This window comes from Chiloscyllium punctatum, chromosome 20 (assembly GCF_047496795.1).
Source record: "Chiloscyllium punctatum isolate Juve2018m chromosome 20, sChiPun1.3, whole genome shotgun sequence".
In the NCBI taxonomy this organism is placed as follows: domain Eukaryota; kingdom Metazoa; phylum Chordata; class Chondrichthyes; order Orectolobiformes; family Hemiscylliidae; genus Chiloscyllium; species Chiloscyllium punctatum.
This window is the reverse complement of record NC_092758.1, coordinates 43,864,776-43,887,013: the sequence shown is the minus strand read 5'-3', so window position 1 is coordinate 43,887,013 and position 22,238 is coordinate 43,864,776. Positions and strand designations below refer to the sequence as shown.

At 39.5% G+C, this 22,238-nt stretch overlaps 1 protein-coding gene across 1 annotated transcript in view; it reads right to left on the bottom strand.

The window, feature by feature from the left end:
* The window catches only part of pfdn1 (prefoldin subunit 1), a 91,915-nt gene extending 70,673 nt beyond the window's left edge, over positions 1 to 21,242 (bottom strand). The window contains exons 1-2 of the mRNA XM_072590823.1: positions 21,155 to 21,242; positions 18,706 to 18,872 (exon numbers count right to left, since the gene is read on the bottom strand). Of these exons, the coding sequence (XP_072446924.1) occupies positions 18,706 to 18,872; positions 21,155 to 21,187 (200 nt within the window). The 5' untranslated portion in view covers positions 21,188 to 21,242. The remainder of the gene's footprint in view (positions 1 to 18,705; positions 18,873 to 21,154) is intronic.
* Between the last annotated feature and the right edge of the window lie 996 nt (positions 21,243 to 22,238).

Genomic DNA, 22,238 nt, shown 5'->3' with positions numbered 1-22,238 from the left:
TTTTGCCCTTATTTCCTCATTTATACTCAAAAGTGAAAATTGGTTTGAGTTCCCTTAATCCTCTGTTCTCCCTCAAGTCCAATTCTTCAATTGTCGAAAACAAATACATATCTTTTTGACCACGTGAGACACCAAAAACAAACTTGATCTTATTTTAAACTTACAGGAGAGAAATTAGGATGAAACCTGGTCTGACCTTTTCTGCTCCTAACTCAAACGCTCAAGCCAGCCAATCTGGATCAGCTACTTCAGCGTAACTCAGTGACTGAACCTAGAATATCATTGGTCTGTATGGATCAGCACAACTACAAAGTACACCCCACAAAGTCGCACAGACACATATGACATATGACAAGACCATATGTAGACCTTATGCAAGCTGGTTTTGCAGTTGACTCTGAAGAAAATATAACATTCTAATTTAGGTTTGGACACAGCACAAAAATGTTACTGCAGCTGTTGGGTGTCCTCCAAAAATACAATAAAAGAAAAGCAAAATGTTTACATTTTCTAAGTTTTATTTCAATACATCACAATGGATGGTGTTAAAATCTATGCTTAAAATATAATAAATTATTCATTCATAGCATGCACAAGTTATTTCAAATATAAAAAGGAGGTGGCATAAAAGGATTGCATTACAAGTACAAGAATTTCACTGAGTATCACTATAACAAAACATGATCATCATGCAAGATGAGTCAAGTGATTTAGAATCTACTGGCACATTTCCAGCAATAAGCATACTGTTACTTTTGAGTAATATTTATTTATCACCCATTATAACATAGTAACTTCAGGAATTATTTTTCAACCCAAGATCCAATTTGTTTTGCTGTAGTATGAAATATACAAGCCAAAAATACTTCTGTGTGAACAAGAATAGGATTTGTTTTTGTTTACCAACCATGTCTATCCATTTATCACATTCTCAAAAGGACATTAATACATTATGTGTTGTATGTCTTTGATGTTGCATCCATATCCAGAGGGGTTACACCACTATTTCTGTGTTCTCCATAATTAACTTTATGTCCCCATCATTGTGTACTATTATGAGCACCATATCATAGAAAATGACATGAATGCAATGGAGAGTGTGAAGAAGCGATTTAGGAGGATGGTTCCAAGACTGAGAAACTAGAGTTAGGAGAATAGATGTAACAAGTTGAGATTGTTCTTCCTAGGACCGGAAAAGGTAGATAGGAAATCTGACGGAGATTTTCAAAATCACGAATGGACTAGATAGCCTTGAAAGGGAAAAGCTATTCCTAAAGGAACAAGAGCAACAGGGCACAGGTTTAAAGACATATACAAACAAATAAAGCTGATGCGAGAATAAAACATTTTTATGCAGCACACATTGACTATTCCAAACAAATTCTCTGAATTACAGAATGTCTTAATGAAGATAATATTGTAGATATAGATTTTAAAGACATTTTTAAAAAAGACGTTTGATAAAACTGATTTTTGAAAAGAGAAGCACGGGATTAAAAGGATGATAACTTGAGTATGTAATTTACTGAGGATTCAGAGATAGAGAGCAGTAATTGTCAAGGCTTTGTGTTTGTCAAGTGATTGTGCACACAGTCTGAAAATGTGGGTGGAGGCTGAGTCAATTGAGTCATTCAAGAAGGCAATGGATGATACGGATAGAAATGGTGTATAGAGATATGGGGATGAGACAGGAGATTAGGCACTAGGTAATAGAGCCAGTGCAGGCACGATGGGCCGAATGGCCTCCACCTGCACTATAACAATTCTGCAAATAGGTGATCATTGCATTAATGGCAATTTAGTTTTCATTCCCCTCTTCAAAACTCCTAGACCTTTCACATTACCGGAGATAAACTAAACTCCAAAAGACCTCTGACTTTGGACACTTAATTATCAAATAAAACTTCTCATTCTAACTCCATCTGCAGACAAATTGAAGATTAGCCTGAAAAGGTACTTCAGTTCCTTGCTTCAAAATGTTACTTGATCTGCTGAATATTTTTAGTACTTTCTGAATTTCACTTTGGTCCCAATTGTGTGTCCTGGGCTGCTCCATAACATCCTTCTCCCCAGTCAGAAAAGCCTTGACAATCACTGCTCTCTATCTCTGAATCCTCAGTAAATTACACACTCAAGTTATCATCCTTTTAATCCCGTGCTTCTCTTTTCAAAAATCAGTTTTATCAAACGTCTTTTTTAAAAATGTCTTTAAAATCTATATCTACAATATTATCTTCATTAAGACATTCTGTAATTCAGAGAATTTGTTTGGAATAGTCAAAGATTATTATGATGATCCTGTTGGGGATTATTAACATTTAAAGTGAAATCTGAACTCACAGAACTATGCCACCTGTTATCACATTTTTTAAACAAAACAAAAAGCTGTGTGCATACATAATTAATCATGGAAGCACTACTGATTTAACAGTATAAAGAATAAAGATTTGTGATCATCTCAGTCCTACTTCTTACTGCCCCAAGATTTGCCTGCTCTTATGAAGTCTTGAAGGTTCTTTCACATCGAGAAAGCTATTCAATAGGTATCCCATAGCCCTCTGATGCTGCCTGGCTTGTGGTGTTCTCCCAGCCTCCTGTTTGTCTACTGCCAGGAAGAAAGCAAACTGCCTTCTTGAATCACTGCAGTCCATGTGCTGTAGGTAGAACCACAATGTTGTTGGGAAGGAGTTCCAGGGTTTTGACCCAATGACCCTGAAGGAACAGCAATGTCTTTCCAAGTCAAGATAGTGAGTGGCATGGACAAGAACTTGCAGGTGGTGCTGTTGCCATGTGTCTGGTGCCTTTGCCTTTAGAGATGCTAGTGGTCATGGGCTTATAAGGTGCTAAGGAACCTTGATGACGTTAAGCTGTGCATCTTGTAGATGGTTCACACTGATGCTAGCAAACACCAGTAGTGCTTTATTGATGTGGTGTTTACCAAGTGGGCTGGGCTGTCCAGGATAGTGTCAAGGTTGTTTAATATTGTTGGAGCTGCACTCATTCAGGCAAGTATTCCATCAGATTCTTGACTGGTATCTTTAAATGATATAACGGCTTACAGATTCAGGAGAAGAGGATTCCTAGCCCCCAAGAGCTTTTGTAGCTACTGTAACTAGGTTATAGGGCCCCTCAAAAATCAGCAAGGCAGCCTTTGTGTGGAGCCGCAGAAAATGGGAGAGATACTAAATGAGTATTTTGCATCAGTATTTACTGTGGAAAAGAATATGGAAATTGTAGGGAAATAGATAGTGACACTTTGCAAAATGTCCATATTACAGAGGAGGAAGTGCTGAATATCTTGCAATGCATAAAAGTGGATAAATCCCCAGAACCTGATCAGGTGTACCCTAGAATTCTGTAGGAAGTCAGAGAAGTGATTGCTGGGCCTCTTGCTGAGATATTTGTATCATTGATGAGGTGAGGTGCCGGAAGACTGGAGGTCGGCTAACGTGGTGCTGCTGTTTAAGAAGGGTGGTAAGGACAAGCCAGGGAACTATAGACCAGTGAGCCTGACGTCGGTGGTGGACAAGTAGTTGGAGGGAATCCTGAGGGACAGGATGTACATGTATTTGGAAAGACAAGGACTGATTAGGGACAGTCAACTTGGCTTTGTGTGTGGGAAATCATGTCTCACAAACTTGACTGAGTTTTTTGAAGGAAGTAACAAAGAGGATTGATGAGGGAAGAGCGGTAGATGCGTTCTATATGGATTTCAGTAAGGCATTCAACAAGGTTCCCCATGGGAGACTGGTTAGCAAGGTCAGATCTCACAGAACACAGGGACAACTAGCCATTTGGATACAGAACTGGCTCAAAAGGTAGAAGACAGAGGATAGTGCTGGAGAGTTGTTTTTCAGAATGGAGGCCTGTGACCAGTGAAGTGCCACAAGGATCGGTGCTGGGTGCACTACTATAATATGATAAATGATTTGGATGTGAGCATAAGAGGTATAGTGGTTAATTTGGAGGTGTAGTGGACAGCGAAGAAGGTTACCTCAGATTAAAACAGGATCTTGATTAGATGGGCCAATGGGCAGAGAAGTGGCAGATGGAATTTAATTCAGATAAATGAGAGGTGCTGCATTTTGGGAAAGCAAATCTTACCATTAAGTGTATAAGTCCTGCTAAGGTCCTAGACAGTGTTGCTGAACAAAGAGACCCTGGAGGCAGGTTTATAGCTCCTTGAAAGTGGAGTCGCAGGAAGATAGGATAGTGAAGAAGGCGTTTGGTATGCTTTCCTTTATTGGTCAGAGTATTGAGTACAGGAGTTGGGAAGTCATGTTGCGGCTGTACAGGACATTGGTTAGGCCACTGTTGGAATATTGCGTGCAATTCTGGTCTCCTTCCTGTCGGAAAGATGTTGTGAAACTTGAAAGGGTTCAGAAAAGATTTACAAGGATGTTGCCAGGGTTGGAAGATTTGAGCTATGGGGAGAGGCTGAACAGGCTGAGGCTGTTTTCCCTGGAGAGGAGGTTGAGGGGTTACCTTATAGAAACTTACAAAATTATGAGGGGCATAAATCGGATAAACAGACAAAGTCTTTTCCCTGGGGTCAGGGAGTCCAGAATTAGAGGGCATAGATTTAGGGTGAGAGGTCTCTTTTATATCTTTCCCCTAAGGGGCAACTTTTTCACACAGAGGGTGGTATGTGTATGGAATGAGCTGTCAGAGGAAGTGGTGGAGGCTGGTACAATTGCAACATTTAAGGAGGCATTTGCATGGGTATATGAAAAGGAAGTGTTGGGAGGGATATGGGCCGGGTGCTGGCAGATGGGTCTAGATTGGGTTGGGATATCTGCTCGGCATGGACGGGTTGGACCGAAGGGTCTGTTTCCATGCTGTACATCTCTGTGACTCTACTGTATTTACATGCTAGTCCAGTTCACTTTCCAGCCAACAGTAAATACCAGGATGTCAATTGTCAGGGATTCAGCAATGGGAATGTCGCTAAGTGGCAAGGGACAATGCCTAGACTCTCTCTCATAGAAATTCATTGTTCCAATATTCTTGTGGCACAAAATGTTACTTGCAACCTATGCCTGGATAATGTCCCCAAGTCTTGCCACATTTTGACATGGACTGTGTCAATATCTGATTCATTGCAAACAGTATGAACATTGTGTAATGTTGAATGCAGATTTCTCCAGCTTCCTCATTTCCCCTCCCGCCACCTTTTCTCAGTCCCAACCCTCAGACTCAGCACCGCCTTCTTGACCTGCAATCTTCTTCCCAACCTCTCCACCCCCACCCCCTCTCCAGCATATCACCCTCACCTCAACCTCCTTCCACCTATCTCATTCCCAATGCCCCTCCTCCAAGTCCCTCCTCCTTACTTTTTATCTTAACCTGCTTGGCACACCCTCCTCATTCCTGAAGAAGGGCTTATGCCCAAAACGTCGATTCTCCTTCTCTTTTGATGCTGCCTGACCTGCTGCGCTTTTCCAGCAACACATTTTAAAATTGTGTAATCATCAGCAAACATTTCCACTTCAGAGCTTATGATAAGGGAACTTCATTGATAAAGCAGCTGATGACAGTTTGGCCTAGATGTCCTACGAACCCCAGCAGAGGTATCCTAGAAACGCGATGTGTGATCGCCAACATTTTCCTTTGTGCCAACTTTCCAACCACGAAACGTTTTCCTCAATTCCCAGTGACTACAGTTATGCTTGGGCTCCTTGATGCCATATTCGGTCAAATACAGCCTTGATGTCAAGGGCGGTGACTCTCACCACATGTTTGGAATTTATCTCTTATGTACATGTTTGAATCAAGGCTGTAATCAGGTCAGGAGTTGAGCAGCCTTTGTAAAACCCAAACTGGACATCAGTAAGCAAGTTATTGTGAAGGGAGGGCTGCTTGACACCTTTGAATATGGAGATTCACCATTACTCATACTGGTGTACTAGATCAATGGGATGAAGTTGTCAACCAAATGCTCCTCTAGACCCTGTAACGCCAAGTGCAGCTTGGAATCCTCTATTCTGTTTATGTCGCCTTCTATCACATTACTGATAATCGAAGGCAGACTGATGGGATAATAATTGGCTGGGTTTAATTTGTTCAGTTATGTGTGAACAAGACACAGCTGGCCAATTTTTCACATTATTGGGTAGATGCCACAGGAAGACTTTGGCTAAGGGTATGGGCCCATGGTCTTTGCAGTACCTCCACCCTTTTCTTGATATCACATGTAGTGAATCAAATTGGCTGAACACTGGCATCTGTGATGCTGGGAACCGTGGTACAAACTGAGAATATTTGAAATCAACACAATATCCCTAGATGTTGTTGGAATCATGCACCCATTTATACGGTTTGTTCATAGAATATCAGATTTATGAATGTGATTTGCTACCTCTATGGTTAGATTCTTATGAAGTATGAAAATTGCTATTTACTGCATTGTTAACCATCGTGGCAGAGGACTCTGGCTTGACACATCACCAGCTGCCCCAGGCTCCTGGTCAACAGAAGTGGGATTCCCAAGGAAAGAGACACCATTGAGTATGGAGATTCACCATTGACCTAGGCCACCAGTATGACCAATGGGATGAAGTTGTCAGCCAAATGCTCCTCCAGACCCTGTAACGAGAAATGCGCTTGGAATCCTCTATTCTTGGGAAATCACTAGAAGTTTCATTTCACCAGTTAAGTGACATTAATGGCTTCCTCCTCTCACAAGGTTCATTGCTCCATGAGTCTCTGCCAGCTCCAAATATAGATCAAATCTTCCAATCCATGCTAGAAAGTTGAAAGAGCAGGCAGAGAAGTATTGGCAATCAAAAGGCTGTACCGCAAACCAAACCTGCAGTCTGTCCTGGCCAGGCCACAAGCACTTGTATGTGAGAAAAATGAAGAGGAAGAGCAAAAGCAAACATTCACCAGTAATCACGTTGATTTTGATAAAAATTTCACGTTCATTTTTTTTCATGTCAAGGTGGGTAGACCTTAAAACTGCTTAGACAATTTCTTCAATGAATCCTACTGGAGAATTCCTAACTTACACTGTTGCAACTTTCAATTCGCGGAAAAGGGAAAAAAATACAAAGTTAACAGCAAATATTCTTAGTTTTGGAAAATTGAACATAAAATCTGTACAACTATTAGTACAGCGCTGCAAGACTACACTTGAGCAAGCTTTTGAAAACCAGCAATCACCAAATCCTCACGCTCTGAATGTCCACAAGGGAAAATATATACACAGCCCATAGACCAGTCCCCATAGCAAGACAAGGGGAAAAAATCTTGAAGGGCTGAAACCTAGCAAAGGCAGAAAATAGAGGTAATCACTCATATTCTTAGTTGGAAGATGGTGCAAGCAAAGAAAACAATAAAAAGTAATGATATAAACTCTTTGAGCAAGTGATAAGCAGGTTAGACGAGGGAGAGCCAATGGAAGTTATCTACCTGGACTTCAAGAGGCCTTTGACATGGTGCTGCACAGGAGGCTACTGAGTAAGATATGGGCCCATAGTGTAAGAGGCAAGGTGCTAGCATGGATAGAAACTTGGCTGTTTGGCAGAAAGCAGACAGCTGGGATAAAAGTGTCCTTCTCAAGATGACAGCCAGTAACAAATGGTGTTCCAAAAGGCTCACTTGTTGGGACCACAACTTTTCACTTTATACATTAATGATGTGGGGGTGCTGGTGTTGGTCTGGGGTGTACAAAGTTGAAAATCACATAACAGCAGGTTATGGCCCAACATTAATATTAAACAATCTAGATGAAGGAACAGACGACATTCTGACTACATTTGCAGATGATACCAAGATAGATAGAAGGACTGGTAGCATTGAGGAAGCAGGGAGGCTGGATTTGGACAGGTTAGAAGAGTGGGCAAGGAAGTGAGATGGAATTACAACGCGGGAAACTGTGATGTCACGAACTTTGGTAGGAAGAAGAGGTGCATGGATTATTTTCTACATGGGGAGAAAATTCAGAAGTCTGAAGTGCAAAGAGACTTGGGAGTTTTAGTCCAGGATTCTCTCAAGGTAAACTTGCAGGTTGAGTCAGTTGTTAGAAAGACAAATGCAATGATGGCACTTATTTTGAGAGAACTTGAATATAGAAGCAGGGATGTACCTCGGAGGTTCTAGAACGGCTCTGGTCAGACCACATATGGAGCGGTGTGTGCAGTTTTGGGCCCCATATCTCAGGAACCACGTTCTGGCCCTGGAGCGCGTTCAGATGAGGTTCATGAGAATGGTTCCAGGAATGAAAAGCATGAGGTATGAGGAACATTTGAGGACTCTGGGTTTATACTCTTTGAGTTTAAAAGGATGAGGTGGGGGGTGCGGGGTAGATTAGATTAGATTAGATTACATTACAGTGTGGAAACAGGCCCTTCAGCCCAACAAGTCCACACCGCCCCGCCGAAGCGCAACCCACCCATACCCCTACATCTACCCCTTACCTAACACTACGGACAATTTAGCATGGCCAATTCACCTGACCTGCACATTTTTGGACTGTGGGAGGAAACCAGAGCACCCGGAGGAAACCCACGCAGACACGGGGAGAACGTGCAAACTCCACACAGTCAGTCGCCTGAGGCAGGAATTGAACCCAGGTCTCTGGCTCTGTGAGGCAGCACAGGTAGGAACTGAAATATACAGAACATTGAATGGCCTGGAGAGAGAGAGTAGATGTTGGGAAAATGTTTCCATTGGCTGGAGAGACGAGCAGCCAAGGGCACAGCCTTAAGAGTAAAGGGAATAACGTTTAGAACAAAAGGTAAGGAGAAACTTCTTCAGCCAGAAAGTGGTGAATCTATGGAATTTGTGTTCACAGAAGGCTGAAAGTATATTTAAGATAGAGTCAAATAGGTTCTTGGGTATCAAGGGGATCAAAAGTTACAGAGGAAAAAAGCAGGAGTACAGGATTGAGAAACTTATCAGCCACGATTGAATGGCGGAGCAGACTCGATAGCAGAATTAGGTCATTCAGCCTCTTATGTCTTATAAAATCAACTCTAAAGAAAAGCTGCATTTTGGAGTTAAAACATATCTGATGAACATAGTTGTAGGTTTTACTTTCTAAGCAATAAGCACTTAGCCTTTTCAGAAAGGAAAGTGGAAAAATAAAGAAAAAATACTCATCATGCTGTGTTATGTGTTTACTGGTACAAGGCCAAAATCAACACAAGTTGCAGTCTGAGAGTAACTTATTTGCCTGTTTGTTTGACCACAGTGATGAGCGGTTTGGAGACCGGGTAAATAGAAGAAATTTTAAAATGAGAGTAAATAAAAGTACCCAAGTTAACCAAAATCAAATTTCCCTCCCCTTGTGTGAACTATTTTACATTAATCGCGTAATGTTGAAAGTTCATCTTTTATCTACAAAAGGAGGACAAATTTGGCTTACTAACCAACAGCAGAACAAGATACAAAACTATCTTTCAGTGGTTTCTCAGTAGCACCAACAAATTGTTAGCAGGTTTGGTAAATAGTCTGTGTCTAAAATGATAAGCCACTTTCCAAAAAACATAAGGCATGGTCAATATAGCTTCATAAAATGATAACATTTTTCTAATTTATGCATTTTCAGCTTCAATCTAAAGGGAGCAGACCAACTATTTTCAGGCAGGGACTAATCTGATAATATTTCTGAGTTATCTTAAAGCTGCACAACTCCCTTTTATGTAGTAATGCCAAGATATATCAATACTATGGAGTTAATAAAGATATAACACCACAAACAAAGGATATACAAGAATATAGACTTCACCATTTCGAGTAAGTTATACCTGTTTCAGTCATAAATAAAAAAACCTGAATTTGATTGTTGTAATTTGAGCTGTGAACACTTTACTCAATGCAAAAGGCTACTTTCAAAAAAAGTGATCTTGACCCCTTGCAACAGAAAATTAACCTTATATGTGTACTATACTGAAACTTTCCACACACTCTAACCTTTACAGCACTGAAAACACTAAGCAATAAATATACACACAGTGAATATACTGTCAATGGTTTCTCCAAGAAACAGGAAAACACTACACAGGAAAACCAAATTTATACCGCAGGTAAATCAACAGATAAAATTAGCGATAATTCTGATTGGTACATAAGTTTTTTTTTAAACATATCAAAATGACAATTAGTAAAAGTGAGATTCTTATTCTTTTAACTGACATTTCACTCAAGTTCAAGCCTTCACATTCAGAGTTTTTGTTGTCACAGTGTCCTGCACTAAACTGAAGCACTGGTCAACAACTTCCTGTATTTAATCACAGCTGAAAGAGGCCTCAAAGACAGCTTCACAACACAAAAGGAGTACGTACTGAGCATGACACTATCAAACAGATAATGGTTAATTGAGGACTGTATACTTAATTGTTGCCAAGACAACTTATGGGAGACATTTTTTAAACAACCTGTTCAGAGATATTGTTAGTATACACTTCTGGAAACTGTGGGACTCGAAATCAGACCTGCTGATTCAGATGAAGGGACACTACCACTGCACCACAATTTATAAACAAATCATGTAAACCAAAAACAGTGGAACACCTATGGAAACAGGAAGGTAGTTATTCAATGTTTGTAACAAAAGTAAATCTACCCAAAACTAAAGCTGACTGTATAGACTAGATTAGGATATCTGGTTGGCATAGACACATTTTCTGTGCTGTACATCTTTATGACTCCATGCTGCCCGATCTGTTGAGTGTATTCAACACTTTAGTCAGATTGTCATTACCTGTAGATCCTGATTTTTGAATTACAAACAGATGAGCTGTGACAAAAACATTTCACACTAGGCTAATTTGAAACATCAGAGCACCTCATTTGTGCTTTCAACAGTTTAATTTTTTGATAACAATTAACAATTATGTCTCTAATCTGTTATTACAATACAGGTCAGACTGAAACCTACAAAATAAAATCTATTTAAGGAACTACTGCTACTTCAGAGAGGACAATAGTTCAGACACCAACGTCACAATCAATGTCCCTGAATTAGGGATGCAATCTTCTTTCTCTTCTCGGGTCAGTGACAATGATTATATTATCATACCATTTTATAAGAACATTCAATCAATACAGACCAGTTATCAAACCTGGAATCTTTCAGTTTGTGTGACTTAAAATGAATCTCACAAATTGATTACCTATTAGGATACCTTAAGTATTTTTGAGCTTTTTATTCCCCATTACTTTAAGGAACTCAAATTGAACGTTTTCTTTTGCAACCTCACTTGATATTTATATGCTCTCAGGTTGATAGATCAACTCCAGTTTGGAGTTTTGAATATCCAGAATATTGGGTGGTCTTATTGACCGTTCAATTTATAAAGCTACATCAAAATAAATTGCTTGCTCAATTAGATCACTGCATTAAGTAATCTAAAATGTTTTTCAGTACATATAGCTAGTATTAAAAATGAAGCCACTGAAAGAAGTTGAATTATTTTGTTGGCCATTTAATTTAAAATTCAATATGCATTTTATTTGACTTAGAGTATATGCATTTCACTGCTTATGGTATATTTATGAACTGAAAAATGTGTGCTAAAATTTTCATATAATATGGTAATTGCCTCTGTAATTGTAATTGAACACTATCACTCAATAAATTAAAGTCCTGTCCACCTTTTGCTACTTCCCACCCTACAATCCTCAAATACAGCCACTGTATGTCGATACAGATGAATGCAATGAAGCATCATTTTCTTAGTTTAGTTAAAATGATGTAACCACCTCTCTGAATAGAATATTCGCAATTGGAGTACAGCCAAGGAAGAAGACAAGTACATCAACTTCATATTATGTTTCGTAACATTTGTTGCAACCCTATATCCCGCTGCATGTTCTGCTGCTTTCATTAACTCCCTATTTTCTCCCCACACTTTTAACACCCATTTCTATTAATGAGGAGAGTGTTTCTCTGGAGATGACCCAATCAACTCAATAGTGATAAACCAGTAAGGACGGATGACACTTCTGCACACTTTTCCTCCGCCAGTTTCTTTCTTTCACAGTCTAATTGAACATCCATCAAAATGTTCCTTTTTAAAAAGGAAATATGCTTCAATGTGAATTGATCTGACAACTGTAAATCTGTAACACATGCAGTCATTGCAGAGATCAGCCACAAAAACAAAGACTTGTCACTATTTACCACTTTTCAGTCATTTAAGTACTTTTTGAAGTGTAGTGAAGAAAGTTGCTTTCTAGAAGCTGCATGAATCATGTAAAAAGGCAACATAGTAAGAGAATCAGAGACAATCATCCAAGTAGTTTGGCTTTTGTTATGTTACTTTATTTTTCAAACAATTTCGAATTATGTTATTTGTAATTCCATTTAACAAAAGTAATTATACTATAAAATATATGCAAGCTAGTCCTTCACACTAAATTAGAATAAATTTAACAAACATTTAGAAATGTCAAAGAACATTTTAATTTGTTAATTTTCATAAGACATAAGGCATAAGGCAGGGTCTAGCAGTATATCCTCCCTATAATCACATGGGACTAAACAAACAGCCAGCAGCTTAAATCAGTTACAAAAGTTGGCTTTTCCTGAGAACACTTTTGTTATTTATGCTGGGTTTAGTCGTCACTATTTATGGAGACAAAATATCACATCCTTATTTCCAGCATGCTCATTCTTTAAACAGGAACTAAAACTATTAGGAGGAAGCCTCTATCACATTTAGTTGAACAGACAATATTCTGCATTCCCACTGTTTGTGTGCTAAATATATGTAAATTATCAATACGGGATACAATGCTTTGATAATGTTGGAAAAGAAGACAATAACTATGCTGCTATGAGTCTTCTTAATTCTCAGTTGAGTTTAAAGAAAGGAACTGTTACCCATTTCCTAAAAAAATTCATTAAACATTAAGAAAATATTCACTAGACCAAGTACAATGTACTCAACTGAGACCAATTAAGAGTTTATCATAATGTTTTAGTATTTCAAACAGACCTTTTTAGTTAGAAACTGAAAAGCCTTCAGTTTTTTCTGTCTGAAATCAAGATACGGGCTGATATAGATAGGCACTGAGAGAATTTAAGTGTTGTAAATTGAGTGTTAGCATCAAACATTTGACCAGCCAAGGTATGGAGAATTACATACAGAATCTCCTCTATAATTTCAAAAAATGGCATCACCACCAAGCTCAAAGAAACATTTCATCCTAATATCCTATTTTACCAAAACTTGTAAATAACATAATTGTCACCGAGCATCAAACTGAGCTGCTTTGTCATTTGGGTCGTAGTACTAAAACTCCCCAAAAGCTCATCTCACCTCTCCTCTTACTGAGATCAGATAGCAGAAACATTCAGAACTTTAGTCCCAATGTCAACCCAAATTCTATATTGATAGAACAGTCTAGCACACAGTAAGTTTCACATACAAGATGTCTTATTAAAATAGCTTTTCAATGGTAGACACTAAAGCTATCTGGAAAAGCTATCAGAGGGAAACATTCAACTCAACTTAAATTTTTGGGGGGGGGATATGGGATTTGCTGGCTGGCTAACATTTATTGCCTGTTCCTAGCTACATTTGAGAAGTTGCTGATGAGTTGCCTTCTTGAACTACTGCATTCCAGGTGCTGTAGGTCTACAAGCTGTTTGTCTACTATGGAGTATTTGGGCACCAAGTCAAACATTAGCAAGGAAACTTCTTGTTTGGCTGATGTATAAGTGTTGAACAACATTTGGAGGAAGGGTGGCAAGGGCACATAATATACTCTGGATGGGGGACTTCAAATGTCCATCACCTAGAGTGGCTCACCAGCAACTCTACCAACTGAATTTGTCAAGTCCTAAAGGACATAACTGCTAGACTTGGTCTTCAGGTTGTGAGGGAACCATCAAGAAGGAAAAACATATTTGACAATATCCTCACCAATTTGCGAGCAACACATGCATCCATTGCAGTATTGGGGAGAGTGACCACCATATAGTGCTTCTGAAGACAAAATCCCATCCTCACATTGAGAACACCCTCCATCACATTACGTGGCATCATCACAATGTTAAATAGGATAGACCTTGAACAGACCTGGCAACTCAAGGCTGAACATCGAAAAGGCACAGTGGGCCATCAGCAGCAGCAAAATCGCACTCAATCTGCAAAGTCTTAGCCTGGCCCACTTTACCCTAACCATCAAGCCAGGGAATCAAGTCTGTTTCAGTGAAGAATACAGGAGGGCGTGTCAAGAGCAGCATCACGCAATGAGATGTCAACCTGAGAACTTGCAATGACAAACAGCATAAGCAGCAAGTAACATACGAAGCTTAGCAGTTCCTCAACCAACTTGTCAGGTCTTGCTCTGCACTTCTGCCACATCTATTGTGTGAATGGTGGTGAACAATTAAACAAGTCACTGGAGGAGGAGGATTCACAGGTAACCCTATTTTCAATATTGAGGGAGCCCAGTTCATTAGTGCAAAAAAAATTAGGCTGAAGCATTTGCAACAAGAGTCAGCTAAAAGTGCCAAGTGGACGATTGATCTTTGCCTCCTCCAGAGGTTCAGAACATCACCATTCCATGTATAGCTGTGCTCCAAAGCTTGCCGGACCTCTAGCCAAGCTGCTGCAGGACATCTAGAACACTAGCATTTAACCATTTCAGATATGGAAAATTGCACAGGTATGCTGTGCACAAAAAGCAGGATAAATTAATGCAAGCTAGTTACTGCTTGTAGTCTACTTTTGATCATCAGTAAAGTGACAGAGGATGTCATCAATAGTGCTACCAAACAGTACTTGCTGAGCAATAACCTGCTCACTGACAGAGTGGGGTTCTGCCATTCCTATTCAGTTCCTGACCTTATGACAGCCTTAATTCAAACATGGCCAAAAAAAAACATAGCTGAATTCCAGAGGTAAGTTGACAGTGACTGCCCTCGACATCAAGATCACATTTGTTCAAATATATCAAGGAACCCCACAAAAATTGATGTCAATAGGAATCAGAGGAAAACTCTGATAGTTGAGGTTGTTGGTGATCAGATACTTCAGTTCCAAGATATCTCTGCAGTCGTTTGTCAGAGTGTCTCCAAATCCCAAATCTATCTTCAGCTGCTTCAGCAATAATCGTCCCTCCATCATAAACTTAGACGCGGGGATATTCACTGATGATTCCACAATGTTCAGCACCATTTGCAACCCCTCAAGACACTGAAGCAGTCCATGATTATTGGCAGAGTAATCCACACAATATCCAGGTTTGGGCTGAAAAGTGAGAAGTGACATTCACGCCACACAATTACCAGGCAATGACTATTTCCAACAAGAGAGACTCTAACCATGATACCTTGCCATTTAATGGCTACTCTGGACCAGAAACCGATCTGGACTGGCCATATAAATAATGTGGCTTCCAAAGCAAATCAGAGGCTAGGAAACCTTCAATAAATAACTCACCTCCTAACGCTCAGAAGCCTGTATGCCACCTACAAATGTGCAATGGAACACTCCCTGCTTCTGGATCAGTGCACTTCCAATAAGCAGCAGCCTGACACCTCCAGGACATAAGCATCCACTTGATTGTCATCACATCCATAAACTCTCATTCCCTTCAACACCAACACACAGGAGAAACAACTTGCATTATCTAAAAAGTGTTACACCACAGAAAAGCACCAAGGCTCCTTACAGAATATTTTCCAAGACCATTACCATCTAGAAACATTGCTGGGAACATCACAACCTGCAGGTTCCTCTCCAAACCGCTCAATATCCTGATTTGAAAATATATTGCCATTCCTTCTCTGTGTCGCTAGGTGAAAATCCTGTAACTCCCTCTCTATGGCAGTATGAGTAGAGGTAGATCACTACCCAGCTTTTCAATGGCAACAAGGGATAAGCAATAAATGATCTCATGAACAAATCAAAACAAATTCTTTCATGCTTTTTATATTTCAGAAAATTGAAATATCGCCAAGATATTGCGTCCTTTGCATTAGTTAAAAAGATAATCTTAATACCACTTATCGCCAAATTGATTGGTACAAGCATAACACGTTGTACACAACTGGGGCACGATGAACTATCCCCATTAGCCATAGCACACAGTGAAAACAAATTGAATAAGTTTGAGTAAGTAATTGATATGATTTTGTACATTCCAGGGCAACACACTCCAGCACATACTAAAATAGTGCTTAATCTCAGGGTTGAGCCGATATTATTTCAACAGCTTGAAGTATTTTTACCAATGAAACATTATCCCCAACCCCCATGAGTGGAGAACCTCACCAACGTGGCCATATTTCATTTATGAGCTCAGATCATAAGTAACGGTAATTGAAGAGCATTCCACATTGCAGTCAAGCTGATTCTCCTTTCAAAATGATACATACAGACAAACTTACAGCAATGCAGAACTACAGGTGTGACTGTGTTTTATTCCAATTATCTCCCCAACATTTTCAGTCAAGAAAGTCTATTCAAACGCCTGGTGCTACACCAGATCGGACAACAACTCAAAAGACAAAAGGGAACTTAAGACATTTTATCTCATAACTTTCTGCTACACTGAGTATTATTCACATCGCCACTGGAAAGTTTTCCCATGATTCCATCTAAATTTAGTTTTAGTGGCACAGTCAGTAGCTGAATGCAGTCATGGTATCAAAAGCAATTACTTCAATATCACCTCTGTAATCCAGCCCATACCAATGAACAGGCCACAGCTTTTATGAAGTCTGAAACTGGTGGTACCCATCGAAACCGAACTGACTATCAATTCATTGTAAATTTATAACAAGTTACGTATGACGAAGTGGCATTTCATAGCATTGTTAATAATTCCTTCTGTCACTCTGTTGATAGCTGGGAGCAAATTGACAAATCTGATCGTTGGTCAAGTCAATCTCGGTCTTTATGAATGTGACTTACCTAGGCAACAATATGCATTATCAGGCAATAAGAGTGATTATGCCTACTTCTACAGTACAGTCCTTCAACACTATAACTGAATGTTGTCAAGGTTCATACAATTGCTCTGTCCAGTGTCTTGATGTCAATTAGAATGAATATAATTAGCTGAAGGCTGGAATGTGATGGGAACCTCAGGATTGTCATGCTGAGAACAACCATCCATTCAGTACCATTAGCTGAAGATAGCTTCAAGTTCCAACTGTCATGCTGGGTTCCACACAATTTAAAATAGGATGTTCGTGGTTTTTAATCTCCTCATTAGTTGCTTAATAAAAGACATAATTCACAACTGGTTTCGATAGAATTGCAGAGCTTTGATCGGGATAGTCAATTGTGGGATCGATTAGCTCTGTCTTTAGCAGGTGGATTTTGTTCTTATTAGCCATGCACTGTAGTTAGCTGGTTGGTACATTAATTCAGAAATGTATGGTCCTGTTCTTGGTATGCTAAATCTGCACTCTTCAAACAAGATTGGTCATTTGGCTTGATGATGATAGAAGAGTCATGGTCATGCCAAAGCAAAAGGTCACAGTTTGTGGTACAATACAGATTTAATTGGACCACAGCATCAAATGACTTACCAGCTTTGAGCTGTTGGATCGGTTCTTAATCAAACCAATTTAGAATAGGGCTAATGGCTACACAATGGACCAGGCTCGCAGGACACACACAGTATTTGGTCTCTACAAAGATTGCACTGTGGGTGACCCCCTAACAACATGACCACAGAAAAAGGTTAAGGTCTTAGGTTATCCCCTTAAGCTCCAGTTTTCATGATCTACTGAAAATCCCCTCTTACGTTTAAGTCCTTTGGGACTTAGTATTAATCAGCCTTGTTGTTGGACATTTCAGATTCCCCTACCTAGAGCTGTCCGTGCTTCTTCCACGTGCTGATTTGTCAACAGTAAGTGGTATTGAAAAAGGTCTACTTGCTCGTATTGGACCTAAAACCTTGGAAGATTTTTTAGCTCTGGAGTAAACAATAAGAATTCAAGATTATTCTCTTCTTTTGAATGGCCTGCAAACATCCAAGGAACTGTGTTGTCAGTGGAACAAAAATATATTCAGAGATGGTAACGTAAGGAGCCTGAGATGTAAAATTGTAGATGAGTATAATTATGACAGGCTGTAGCTTGACTAGTGTGTGGACAACTCTTGCAACTTTGGCACCAATCCACATATGTTAGTGAGGAGAACGCTGAAGGATGAAATGGGTTGGCCAAGTCTTTGCTGTGCCTTGAATCAACACCCACATCTCAACAAAGCACTGCATCCAATTTGTTTCTTTTTCTGGCGATATGATATCACTCACTAGCTTTCTAGATCACTTTAGAAGACAGTTCAATAGTCGCACACAATGTTGTGAGACTAGCAACATATAAACTATAGAATAAGAACAGCAGATCGCTGTCTCAAAAAGCATGAGTGAACCAAGTGGGATGTTGCAACAACCAACAACTTCATGGTCATGTTTACTAATTCTATTATATTATACAGTATAAGATTTTAATTTTCTTCTGTTTGTCCTAAATATATCTATTATCAAGAAGACTGCATAAATTCTGCTCTACCTCAGAAGATATGCAAGAATGGCATTCTCATTTTCCCCATTCCTGTCACACAAGCCCTATCCTCCTCTTAGTAGTACAGATGAACTTGGGTTCTTGGTTCAGAAACAGAACAAGGAACATAAAGGGGAGCCAACTTCTAGAAAGATGCAGAAAAGTAGCAGATAGCTGAAACTTCAATTGTTAATTTCATTTTAGGAGATCACAAAATTATTACTTACATTCTACCGACACCCTCATACATGCGTGCTTCTTCTGGCATTGTAGATATTTCTGCATCTGTTAAATGTGCATGTTTCTTGGTCCTATTTAATTGCTCAATCTGCAAATCTGCAAGTTTCACCTTCTGCTGTGTATCAAGTACCTTGGACTGCAATTCGGCAAAAGCCTGAAAGAATACAGGAATAAATTTTAAAAGTATGACTGTAATTAATTTTACAAGTCAAAGTTAACATAACTTATTAACAGTACAGTTAATTACAGAATCATTATCTAGCAATGTATTCTCTCAAGGTTTGAAGAATGAGAAGCAATCTCAAAACAAAGGTACAAAATGCTTAAAGAGATAAACAGAGTGCATGCAGGTAAGGCATTTGCCTAGTTGGGGAGTCTAGGACTGGGATACAACAAACAAAAAAAAAAGGAGGAAGCCACTGAGTTTTAAAAAAACATGAATGCTAAGAGTTTGGCGAATCTTTGGAATGGTCTATCCCAGACAATTACAGAAGATCGCTCAATGGAATACATAATGCTCCCGCAGTAAAATAACCTTATTGATACAATGACCATCAATGCCATTCATGGAGAGGCAACTACAATTCCAGAAGGAGGTGTGGTGAGAAGAAAGTAAAACTAATCATTTAAAAATACATTAAACATACAAAAGTTGACAACCAAAGTAAGAAGAGGTATTTATTTTTCAAGAGACAATGTCAATTAATAGAAGAGCCATAGATATACATTTAGAGTTTTAATGCACATTAATTAAAAAGGGGATGTATTAGCTTGAACAGTTTAATGTCTAAATTAAGGACAGTCAATCGAAATTCAAAATACTGGTTTCAGTGTATGTGTGTCTGTGTGAGTGAGTGACACAGACAGACAGACAGACAGACAGACAATGCCAGATCTGCTAAGTCTTTCCAACATTTTACTTGGTTTTCCAAGATTAAAGGCTTGTAACAATGGTCAGATATATGCAGTTTTAAAGAACAAGGTTTAATCCTTCCAATATGCTCAAGGCAGAGGGTAAGATGTAGGAGTTTGCCTGGTGAGCCATGCTAAGTTTCCCAAGACCCAGAATGAGGATGGTGAGTGGCAGGAAGGGCATCTAGCTGTAAAACCAATTGTCAAATCCCATAGGTTGGTTAACACTAAAATATGGTGACCCCACAGAATGTGGGAAAAAGCTGAAAGAGGTTTATTTATTTAACTTTGTCATCAATGGTTGGTTGTATTAAAATTGATGCATTTGATGCTGTAAGTCAGACATTATTATTGCAGTTGCAATATAATCCAGTCAGTGCCCACAAATTTTATGCTTACTCTATAAACCATTTATTATAACACATCTACGATACTCAAAACTAAATCACAATACTGCACTACCGTTCACTAAATGGGTCCCTAGCCACTGGGGTTCATATCCACCTGCTCAATCTACATAGCTTCAGTAAGATCAATCTACAGATTGCATAACAGCATCCCATCATAATTACACTGAGAGCAGTCTGACACCTATAACCTCTACCATAAGAGCCAAAAAAATGCAGCAATATTGCTAAGTCACACATCATCCTAATGCACATAAAGCATCACTGTTAATGGTTATATCTTGGAATTCTCCCTATAACACGACAGGAAATGTACCATTGACTGCAGCAATGCAAGGCAAAAGCCACCATTTTCTCAGGCAACCAGGAATGAACAGTGAATATAGACTTCTGGATGTCACCCTCATCCTAAATAGTATTTTTAAAAATAAATCAGCTGAGTAAATTATTGTTGCATAATCCTCCAAGCACCAAGATCATTGAATAGCTTATTTTAAAGTGAATTAGTTCTCTGAATGAATCATGATGAGTATGAGATAAATAGACAAAAATATAAAATTATCTTGTTATTCCACATAATAGCAATATTACAAAACACTTTAAGGAATTAAAAACTGAATATTTACACAAACTGTTAAACAACTCGTGAAAAGACCCAAACAAAACGATAGATATTTATCTTCCAGATACCATTCACACTGATTTACTGTTGCGTGTAGTTCCAAAATGTTAAACTATTAAACATAAACAATAATCATTTAGACAACAGGTAAGATCTGACATGAAGAAAAACGTGCTTTTCAACAGTAAGCGGGAAGTGATAAAATATTGTACTCTTAGACACTTAGAAACATCTCACTCCAAAAACAAAGTCAGAAATGGTGTTATTGCTGTCTACGGATTACACACATGGCAGACTTTCAACTCGACAGGGTGGGCAAGACTTCACCGCAGCCGGGCCTGCACCAACTACACACTTTTAATAACCACCGAAAACGAATCAATGACAAAATCCGCCCCAACATATGCCTTTCACTCTAAGAAAGCTAAAGACAGCGATCAGTCATCAAAACAGAATAGAAACACGCGACCATGAAGCTCCAGAAACCCCATCTACCTTCTTCAACTCCAGATCCACGGGGGCTGCCATCTTTAGAGGGTGAGCGCATGCGCAGGCCGCACCTTTCCCCCAAATCCCGGTGGTGAGCAGCAGCAGCAGTGAGTGAGCTTAATGTGGACCATCATCTGTGAAGCTTTTCATTCTTATCACCTTTAATATGTTTGAAGGACACAGGTTTCCGATTTCACTCTATCGAATAAAAAAAAGTTCTTCCGATATTGGAAGTCTGAACTTTTTTTTAAAAAAGAAAGCAAACTCAGCAGTTCTGCCAGTGACAAAAGCAGAAATCGCTGGGAAAGCTCAGCAGGTCTTGCAGCATCTGTGCAGAGAAATCAGAGTTAACGTTTCAGATCGAGTGACCCTTCCTCAGACCTCTGGTGGCTCCTGAGGGTAGAAGGATAGGGTTTACGTTTGGAGTCAGAAATTATTGCTTAGGAAGTTCACAAGTTCTGAAGAAAAGTCACATCAGAGATGCAGTTTAATTTCGATAAATATGAGGTGCTGCACTTTGGAAAGGCAAATCAGGACAGGACTTACGCACTTAATAGTAAGGTCCTAGGGCGTGTTGCTCGGAGTGCAGGTGCGTAGTTCCTTGAAAGTGGAGTCGCAGGTCAATAGGATAGAAAAGAGGGCATTTGGTATGCTTTCCTTTATTGGTCAGAGTATTGAGTACAGGGGTTGGAGTTGTACAGGACATTGGTTAGTCCACTTTTTGGAACATTGTGTGCAGTTCTAGTCTCCCTCCTATCGGAAGGACGTTGTGAAACTTGGTAGGGTTCAGAAATGATTTTCAAGGATTTTGCCAGGATTAGAGGATTTGAGCTGTAGGGAGAGTCTGACTAGGCTGAGGCTGTTTTCCTGGAGCATCAGAGGCTGCAGGGCGACCTTATAGAGGTTTATAAAATCATGAGGGGCATGGATGGGTAAATAGATAAGGACTTTTGCCTGGGGTGGGGGAGTCCAGAACTTAGAGGGCATAGATTTAGGGTGAGAGAGGAAAAATTTAAAAGGGACCTCAGGGGCTACCTTTTTCATGCAGAAGCTGGTGCATGTATAGAATGAGCTGCCAGAGTAAGTGGTG